Source organism: Lepisma saccharinum, chromosome 27 (genome assembly GCF_977018435.1).
Source record: "Lepisma saccharinum chromosome 27, izLepSacc3.1, whole genome shotgun sequence".
Classification (NCBI taxonomy): domain Eukaryota; kingdom Metazoa; phylum Arthropoda; class Insecta; order Zygentoma; family Lepismatidae; genus Lepisma; species Lepisma saccharinum.
The window spans coordinates 27,786,544-27,797,136 of NC_139255.1; the positions used below are offsets into that span (position 1 = coordinate 27,786,544).

A 10,593-nucleotide genomic window follows, 5' to 3' on the forward strand; every position below is an offset into this window, starting at 1 on the left:
CCCCTCCCTTCTCTCTCTCTTCCTCTCTTTCCTTCTCTCTCTCTCTTTCCTTGCACCGCCCTCTGCCCCCCCATCTCTCTCTCTCTTTCTCTCTCTCTCTATCTAAGAGAGAGAGAGAGAGAGAGAGAAAAGGCATCGGGGTCTTCTCTCCCCTTCTTCTCAAGAGAGAGAGAGAGAGAGAAGAGAGAAATAAGGAAGAGAGAGGGAGAGAGAGAGATAAAAAAGACCCTTCCCCCCCCGACCCCGATGCCCGTGGAGAGAGAGAAAGAGAGAGAGAGAGACCCCGATGCCTCTCTTTCTTCTCTCCTCCTCCTCTTCGAGAGAAAGAGAGAACCCCGATACCTCTCTCTCTCTCTCTCAGGTATCGGGGTCGTAGAGAGAGAGAAATGAAGAGAAGAAAGGGAAAAGGAAGAAGAGGTGGCTTCTTCTTCTTTAGCATCTCTCTCTCTCTCTCTCTCTCTCTCTCTCTCTCTAGTGAGACTGCCCTCCTCGCCCCCCCCCCCCAAGAAAGAAGAAGAAGCCAGAGAGAAAGAGATAGAGAGAGAGAGAGAGTGAAGAGAGAGAGAGTTTTCTCTTTCTGGGTCCCGAGCGCCCCCCCCCAAGGAAAGAGAAAGGAAGAAGAGAGAAAAGAATTGACACTCTTTTCTTTCTTCCTCTCTCTCTCTCTCTCTCTCTCTCTCGGGTATCGGGGTCGGAAAGAAAGAGAAGAAAGGGAAAGGCAGGAAAAGTGAAGGGAAAGAAAGTGGACCGGAAAGAGGGGAGAGAAGAAGAAGGAACCCCCCCGCCCCCTCTTTCTCTCTCTCTCTCCCCCCTTCCCCCCCTCCACGGGCATCGGGGTCTTCTCTCTTTCGAGGAGGGGGGTTTGGGGGCGCGACCCCGATGCCCTCTATCTCTATCTCTCTCTCTCTCTCTCTCTCTCTCTCTCTCTCTCTCTCTCTCTCTCTCTCTCTCTCTCTCTCTCTCTCTCTCTCTCTCTCCCTCCATAGAAGAAAGAAACCCCGATGCCCGGGGGGGGGGGGGGGGGGGGGGGGGGCAAAAAAGAGAAAGAGAGACAGGGGGTGGGGGGATCTCTCTCTCTCTCCCTCTTCCTCTTCCTCTTTTTCTTTCTCTTCCATCCCCCCCTCTCTCTCTCTCTCTCTCTTTTTTCTATCTCTCTCTCTCTTTCAGCGGTGGTGGTGTTGGTGGTGACCCCGACGCCAGAGGAGGAGGTGGTGGACCCCCCTCCCCCTTACGTGGTTCCCCACCCTCCCCCAGCGAGAGAGAGAGAGAGCGAGAGAGGGAAGAAGAAGAGAAAGAAAGGAAGAGGAAATTGGTATCGGGGGTCTTTCCTCTCTCTCCCCGTAGAGAGAGAGAGAGGAGAGAGCGAAAGAAAGGAGAGACAGAGGGGAATTTCGGCATCGGGGTCTTCTCTTTTTTTCTCTCTCTCTCTCTCTCTCTCTCTCTCGAAAAACAGAGGAGAAGAAGAAGGAACAGAAGGGCGAAGAGGTAGAGAGAGAGAGAGAGAGAGAGAGAGAGTGACCCCGATACCCTCTTTCTCTTCATCTCCTTTTCAGAAAGAGAGAGGGGGGCACCCCCCTCTCTCTCTCTCTCTCTTTTCTCTCTCTCTCTCTCTTTTTTCCCCTCGAGGGGAGGGGGGAGAGAGAGAGAGAGAGAGAGAAGAAAGAGGAGAGAGACGTATCGGGGTCTCTCTCTCTCTGTCTTATGGGGGGGTGCTTTCCCTCTTCTCCTCTCTGTTTCTCTTTCTCTGTCTGAAAAGAGAGAGAGAGAAGAAACTTCGACCCCGATGCCCGTGCCTCTCTCTCTTTCTCTCTCTCCCTCTCTTTTCCTGGTGCCCATCCCCCCCCCAAGCCCCATATCTCTCTCTCTCTCTCTCTCTCTCTTATCTCTCTCTCTCTCTCTCTCTCTCTCTCTCTCTCTCCACATCAGTCAAATATAACAGTAATGAAGAGTTATAAAAATTTTGTTCAATAATTTTCTAACTTATGCGAGTAATATCTGTGTAGCAGAATTGAGTTTTTCTTACTTTATTACTGAATAGTAGAGACAAATTAATCTTCATTTTCCTCATAGGAATTTGTTTCACTGAACTTCATTCTGTAATAATTAGAAAAATATTAACTAACTAACTAACTCTCTAGCCTTCTTAAACCCGAAGGTTCATGGCTGCAGCAACACAGGCCTTCCATCTTTCCCTATCTTGAGCAAGTTCTATATACTCTTTTCTATCCCTACCAATTTCCCTTAGGTCCATCTCAACGTTGTCCCTCCATCTTCTTCTTGGCCTTCCTACAGGTCTCTTACCATCAGGTTTCCCAACAAGAATCCTGTAAACTCCTCTTTCCTCTCCCATTCGTGCCACATGGCCGGCCCACCTAAGTCTTCTTGATTTAATTATTCTAATAATATCTGGACATGAATACAAATTATGTAGTTCTAAATTATGTAACCTTCTCCACTCACCTGTCTCCTCATCCCTTTTAGGTCCAAAGATTTTCCTAAGGATCTTATTTTCAAATACTCTCAATTTATGTTCCTCTTTCAATGTAAGGGACCAAGTTTCACATCCATATAATACTACAGGCAAAATTACTGTTTTGTATATTTTAACTTTTAGTTTCTTAGATATTAAACGAGAAGACAAAAGTTTATGAAGAGAGAAGTAACATGCATTTCCTGAATTAAGCCTACTTTTTATTTCCTCTTTAATATAATTTTAATTTGTTAATATTACTCCTAAGTATTTGAATTTGGAAACTGGTTCAAACGAGTTGTTATCAATAATTACCACTTGGTTTCGGCCTGTAAGCATATATTTAGTTTTTTCTTTGTTAACTTCCAAACCTATCTCTTTAGCAGTTTTGAAAAATATTTTAACATTATTCTTAATTGTATTCACATCATCCCCCAGTAAGTCTACATCATCTGCATATGCTAACAACTGAGTCACACCATTTAATTTTAGTCCTTCTTTAGTTTCTTTTACCTTCCTAACAGCATATTCTAAGGCAAAATTAAAGAGCAATGGAGATAATGCATCTCCTTGTTTTAACCCATCATGAATTGTAAATTTGTCAGACATATTAATACCCACACGAATTTTACTTTCTGTTTCACTGGTGCATATTTTTATCATACTAACAAGCTTCTTAGGTATTCCAAACTCGACTAATATATTATATAATTTATCTCTTTTGACCGAATCATATGCTTTTTTGAAATCAATGAATAGCTGATGGACATTTTGATTATATTCCCACTTTTTTTCAAGTGTCTGTCTGATGTGAAAAATTTGATCTGTAGTTGATCTGTTACGTTTAAATCCACATTGATAATCACCTATAATTTCATTAGCATATGGGGTTAGTCTTGTTAAAAGAATGTTAGACAATATTTTGTATGTTGTTGAGAGTAGAGAATTCCACGGTAATTATTGCAGTTCATTTTATCACCTTTTTTAAACACAGGAACAATTATGGATTCTTTCCACTGTTGAGGGATTTCTTCTTTATTCCATTTTAAGCTAATTAATTTATGAATTTGACATACTAATGAATTTCCACCATATTTAATTAACTCAGCTGGTATTAAATCAATGCCAGGTGCTTTGTTATTATATAGCCTTTTAATAGCATCTTTAACTTCAGTCAAGTTAGGTTCTGCTGTGTGTACTTCATTTACTTCTGATTTATCTCTACATGGACATTTAAAAGGTCATTAAAGTAGTTCATCCATCTATTTAGAATATCGCTTGGGTCAGCTAGAAAATCACCGTCTTTATCTTTTATCAAGTTTACTTTAGGTTGCCACCCCTTTCTAAACTCATTTACACCTTTATATAAATCTCTGATATTTTTATTTTTGCTGTTTGTTTCAATTTCGTTAATTTTGCTTTTCAAGTAATCTCTTTTTTTTACGGTTAACTTCTCGCTTTATTCTATTATAATTGTTTAGATTTGTATCATCAGAGTTATTTAACCAGCTAAGTCTAACCTGATTTCTTATTTCTGTTAGATTATGACATTCATTATCAAACCATGGCTTACTTTTTCTCGGTTTATGGTATCCTATACTTTCTTTAGCTGCTGATTCTATTGCATTACGTATGTGCTCCCAATTCTTATTTACGTCTGTTTCATTTATGTTTTCATCATCATTTAAATCCTGCAAAACATCAAATCTATTTGACAGTTTAATTTGGTAATCTTTTTTAATTCTTTCATCAGTAAACTTTCCTGTATCAAATTTTATAACTTTTAGATTTTGTTGCTTATGATTTATCACTGAGAGTCTTTCTCTTAATTTAGCAATTACTAAATAATGGTCACTGGCACAGTCAGCACCTCTGTGTGTACGAACGTCAATTATACTAGTATGCCTTCTCTTATCAATGAGAATATGATCTATCTGATTATGAGTTTTATCATCTGGAGAAGACCAGGTATATTTATGGATAACTTTATGTTTAAAAGTGGTACTTTTCACAATTAAATTCTTTGAGGTTGCAAAAGTAATCAATCTTATACCATTATCATTACTTAATACATGAAGACTTTCTTTACCAATCGTTGGTTTAAACGTCTCTTCTTTGCCAATCTGTGCATTACCGTCACCTAACAGAATTTTCATATCATACTGAGAAAATTTATCAAAGACCTGTTCTAACTCTGTATAAAAATCATCTTTATCTTCCGTTGGTGCATGTATGTTTATTAAAATAATTTTACATCACCTACCCTGTAAAACTGCATATGATATCCTATCATTAATAAATTCTACTGTTTTAAGAGCTGAGATAATTCTATTATTTATGAAAAAGCCTGTTCCAAAATTATGATTTTCAGTACCACCATAGAAAAAAGTATAATTTTTAGTTTTACAATTCCCTTCTCCTGGCCACCTAACTTACTGGCCAACTACTACATCTAATTTATACCTAACTATCTCATTAACTGTACACTGAAATGCCCCAGGCCGGTAAAGGCTCAGAACATTCCAGGTGCCTAATTTAATATCCTTATTCCTAACGTAGATCTTATCCTTAGTCCAGGGACCTCCCAAAGTAGTCCCCACCCGGAGATCCGAACGGGGGACTATTTTACCTCCGGAATATTTTACCTTGGGAACATCCATGGCCTTATATTGCTGTTTCTTGACATTTTTTTTTACAGTGCAGAGTTGTCAGCTCTACGCCTAACCCCCAATATGAATGGAGGAACTACTACACAAGACAAACACAAACACATTAGATAGCACAATTACTACACAAGACAAACACAAACACATTAGACAGCACAACTACTACACTAGACACACACAAACACATCACAACTATAACACAATATAAACACAAACACACCACAACTACTACACAAGACAAACACAAACAAATTAGACAGCACAACTACTATGCAAGACAAAACAAACATACTAGACAGCACAACTACTACACAAACATACTAGACAGCACATTACGAGGGCTAGTCAAAAAAGAATGAATTTTTTACTTACGAAATACATTAGGCAGGGTCCAGGTTGATATGGTCTTTTTTGAAGTAGTCCACATTGAGTTGTATACACTTGGCCCAACGTGTCTGCCAGTCCTGAAAGACGTGCTGGCTGGTCTTTTTCGAAGTTGGTCGACCATTCCACAATAGTCGAAGAAGGAAATCACCATTACCTTTTTCGCCGATGGAACAGCTTTGGCTTTCTTTGGCGTCGGAGAACTGGGTGATTTCCACACTGTGCTCGCCTGTTTGCTTTCCGAATCGGAGTGGTGAAGCTAACTCTCGTAACCAGTTATGATGGAATTCAGGTAGGCCTGTCCATGCTCCGCTACCAGACACTGAAGCTCCACACACACCTCCATCCTCACCTGCTTCTGTTCATGTGCAAGTGCAACTTGCACTGCAGTTGCTGGAGTGCCCAGACCACCCTGCTTTGTGGTCGAAACACAGCACTCCTTAAACTGGTTGAACCACCGAAATGCAGTTGATTGTGGAAGGACATCTTCGCTGTATGCTTGCTGCAACATTTCTGCAGACAGCTGCAAAATTTCAAAGCCACGTACTGCTCCTCACGAACCAACTCCATTTCCGGTATGCGACTTCTGACCATTCATGGTTTGTTTGCGCAGTGTTGCCAGATGCATGCACATACACACTTGCAATTTTATCTGCCAATTCTACAAGACACGTTCTTCTCGCTCAAATTTGTTTCACCGGTGCATGTTCACTGTGTGATATAAAAAAAAATATTCTCACTCTTTTTTGACTAGCTCTCGTATGTTCCAGGTAACTGAACATGCCCAATATGCTGAGGAAGAATTGCTGCAAGGTACAAGGTACGGTATCGTACTGACCATTATCAGCTCTCCACCAACACCGGATTTGAACTACAGACTTGCGTTGGTGGCATGTTCTTTAGCCCTAGAGAGAGTTTCGGCAGGGATGGGGGTAAAATTTTCATAAAAATGTTAATTATAAATATATGGTTAAGAAAATAACAGATTTTGACAACAATACTCTTGCTATGTATATGCACAATAAAATTGATTTGATGACAATTAATGAAGATATTACTGGTTGAATATTTGCAGATTGTGAAGACTAAAACAGAAGAGGTACTCACAGACCCCAGTTTTACATGTATAAGACAAGAAACATTATCTGAACTTCTTGACCTTGATTCTTTGCATGTGAAAGGAGAAGTTGAGATATTTGAAGCCATCATCCGTTGGGCTAAGGAAGAGTGCATTAGAAAGGAATTAGTCCCTACTGATCAAAACAAAAGGCATGTCGTGGGAAATATGATTGTAAAAAAAATTAGGTTTCAGACATTCACGGTTGAACAATTTGGAAGAGTTGTTGGGAACTCAGATTTCTTGACACCAGAAGAGAAATTAATGATATACAACTATTTGTCATGCCCTTCAAAGCATAGTTGGGATCCTGAATTTAGTAGTGTGAAAGAAACTCGGGATATGGATCGTAAAGTTTCAGACTGGTACTCAAAATTGGAAGGCAATGCAATTACATGTCCATTATATGGTTCATATCAAAGTTCAGAACTCACATTTTACACTACAAAACAATTGATGCTTTATGGTATGATACTAACAATGGATCTTTCAAAACATACTTTATCTCAAAGTGGTAGCCAAAGTGGTAAGTGGCTGTTGGTAAAAGAATCTCAAATTACTGTGTCACTGAAGAGTAGTGCAGGAAGATGGACCGGCTTTAAAGATGTTATGAAGGAGCAGGAGCAATATGTTACAATACTAACAAAGGCAACAGTTCCCTTTAAAACTCCAATTTTGCTTGTTCCCAACACAAAATACATACTTAGTGTTAAGGGAAAATGTATAAAAATATATCATATTCAGGAAAGCAATGAACGATCTGTATTCTGGAACAGAAACAAACAGAAAAATGATTTTGATCCTTTCCTTTTGCATGATAATAAACAGACTTGCATTTGCGGGTTTATATTTACTGTATTTGATTGAGGTGAGTTACAATCTCCAATGGACAAAATTGCATTTGTAAAGTTTTTTAGTGCCTGTACATATTATATACAATAAAAATTTATATTTAATTTTGCATGTAGTTATTGGAATACAAAAGATTTGTAACACCATTAAGCCTTGTTTCCATGATTATGAAAAACTAAATATGCTGACCAAGGCAGTAATTTATTTTATTAAAAACATAAACTAACGTAACGTTTCAACCTTCTAGCAAGGTCTTCTTCAGACTCTGTATCAAGTACAAAAGTAACCAGATACAACAAAAGGGCATTATATATACACAAACATTACTCCCTCCAGACTATTTAGAAAGTTGTTAGGAACTTTCTAGCAGATGACTTTCACTTGCCAACTACGAAGTAAAATGTAAAGAATGTCAGAGTGTGTACATAGGAGAAACGAAAAAAAGGCTGAAAGACAGGTTGAAACAACATAGGGATGATGTACGACTTAGAGAGAGAAATGCAACATTTAAACACATGAGAGAAACAGGACATGACATAGAGTGGGATGAGGCTAAGCAGATAGGAAGGGAGAAGAGAATGCTAGTGAGAAAATGGAAGGAAGCCAAGGAAATAGAGAAGAAAGGTGAAGAAGACACAATGAACTGGAATGGGGGACTGAAGTTAAACAAAGAATGGAAGAAGATGTTGGAAAGAGTGGAAAGGACAAGAGAGAAAGAGGAGAGGAGAAGGAAGAAAAATGAAGGGAAAAGAGCGTGAGATTAAAAGTCCAACCACATTCTATATGGAAGTAATTGTGTTTAGCCTTTTAGGTGAAAGTAAAGTTGGCAAGTGAAAGTCATCTGCTAGAAAGTTCCTAACAACTTTCTAAATAGTCTGGAGGGAGTAATGTTTGTGTATATATAATGCCCTTTTGTTGTATCTGGTTACTTTTGTACTTGATACAGAGTCTGAAGAAGACCTTGCTAGAAGGTTGAAACGTTACGTTAGTTTATGTTTTTAATAAAATAAATTACTGCCTTGGTCAGCATATTTAGTTTTTCAAAAGATTTGTGTTTTTATTTTGTGCTTAGGAGCATAGAGTAGCATGGACATAGAAGTAAGCTACAAATACGAGATTTCTCAGATTTCTAGAATAAGACTAAATGTAGGCAGCTCAATTCTGTTATATTTAATTCAAGTTTCCAAGTTAGAGTTATCCTTACTTAGTAATTCTTTAGACATATCTGCCACACACTGCCTGTTGTGCAAGGTACGAGGAATGTAGCATTATTTCCTTGGGAAGCGTTTGTATTTCATTAAGTTTCCTATCAACATTATGCATGAGGGTCATTCAGAAAGTAAAGAACATTTCGTCGTACCAATATTTATTGATAATATTGCAGAAACGATATATACGAGGGCAGTGACGTGCGGTGATGTCGACACTTGGGGTAGCAATCAGTGGCTTGCCCAAGGGAGGTTGGTGTGGGTCATAATCCCCCTCCCCCCTTTAGGGCTAAGTATTCCTAAAAATAGAACGTCGAAGAAAGGAAAGAATTGCAAAATGAGGAAGAACTAGTGAAAAGAAGCATGTGTTAATCCCATCCTCTTTCGAAAATCCAAAACATGTTGATTTGACTATTAAGCCAGAGATCCCGGGTTCGAACCCCGACCTGGGCATGGGTGTTATTTGTGTTTGTCCCTTCATCAATTTTATCGTACCATCTGCACGATTAGCCAAAAGTGTTGGAAAAGCGAAGTAAAAAACACCAAATTAAACAATCAATTAATGATTTGATTTATGCTACTTAGCGTCGCTGTCACATTTGGTTAATCGCGAAGATGTAAAAGTAAAGTAAAGTAAAGTGTTCCCCTGTGCATAGCACCACGCCATGAAGGCGTATAGGGGGTGTGGGGGTAACGCCCCACACTTTCTTGATCCGGTCGTGAGTGGGGGTGATGTGATCAGCATCACGCCCCTGACCGCCTTTACCCCCCAGGGTTTCCCCCAGGTACCCATGTTATTCGACGCTGGGTAGGCGCCGGAGCCGCTTCCACCGTTAGAAAAGTTCCCGGATTTGAACCGGCCGGGGATCGAACCCGGGACCTTGAGCATGGTAGTCAGACGCGTTACCGACTGAGCCACCGCGAAGATGGTACAATACAATTAATGAAGAGACAAACACAAAAAACACCCATGCCGAGTTTGGGGTTCGATACCCGGAACTCCTGGTATCATAGCGTGCAGTCATAACTACTACCCCGCGGTTGGTTAATTTGGTGTTTAAGTTCACTTTATGTACATAAAAGCTAATCTGGACTGGACCCACAGTTTAAAGTGGGATCCAAACCACTATGTGCGTCCACCTGTTACCGATCCGGGCCCACTTGCACTCCCCCACGTAGGTCGGCCGATAACAAAGATGAGTGGAAAGGTCTAACTATTCGGATACTTGGGTATCGGAAAAGCAAACTGCGTATTTATTCAGTGGTACGTAAATTTCAATTGAATTTTTGAAACACCATATTTGCATATGATTAACATTTTTCCAAAAAATTTGCATTCCTTGATTTCCTAATTTCTTCATCTCACGATCTCGTTACTGAAGGATCCGGGATCGAGCCCTGGCCTGTGCATGACTGCTCCTTTGTAACCACTTTTCATCCGTTTAAAGTAATCAACGTTCATCGTCATGACAGAAGTTAGGTAAAGTGATGGAAAAGCAACGCTAAAGAAAGGAAAAAGAAAATACAAATAATTTCCTCCCAGTGCATCTGCAGGGCACTGTGAAATCAGGAGTCCAGAGTTCTGTGTTTATGATTGTCCCTCGTGACTTCCATAAGCTCATTAGCTACTTATCGCGATAAAATCTATACAGCTAGAAAAAATGATGGAAGGTGGCAAAAATTAAATATATTAGAGGGGATGAACAGGTAACAAAACACACTTTTTGTAGTTTCTTCAACCATATTCATTTGGCTTTTTTAGTTCTGGGATACACTTTACATTCCAAATTATTTCATTATTCACTGCAGAGTACAACACATAGGAACAAGAATGCGCGCTCGTCACGGGTTCAAATCCCGGCCTGAATTGTTCTTTGTGAGGTCACTTCATCAATT

The 10,593-nt window shown here is 39.7% G+C and overlaps 1 protein-coding gene across 1 annotated transcript in view; it reads left to right on the top strand.

Moving 5' to 3' along the window:
- LOC145979945 (BTB/POZ domain-containing protein 6-like) overlaps window positions 1–7,575 on the top strand; it is a 47,789-nt gene extending 40,214 nt beyond the window's left edge. The window contains exon 5 of the mRNA XM_083112889.1: window positions 6,596–7,575. Within this exon, the coding sequence (XP_082969015.1) occupies window positions 6,596–7,504 (909 nt within the window). The 3' untranslated portion in view covers window positions 7,505–7,575. The remainder of the gene's footprint in view (window positions 1–6,595) is intronic.
- Window positions 7,576–10,593: the final 3,018 nt, after the last annotated feature.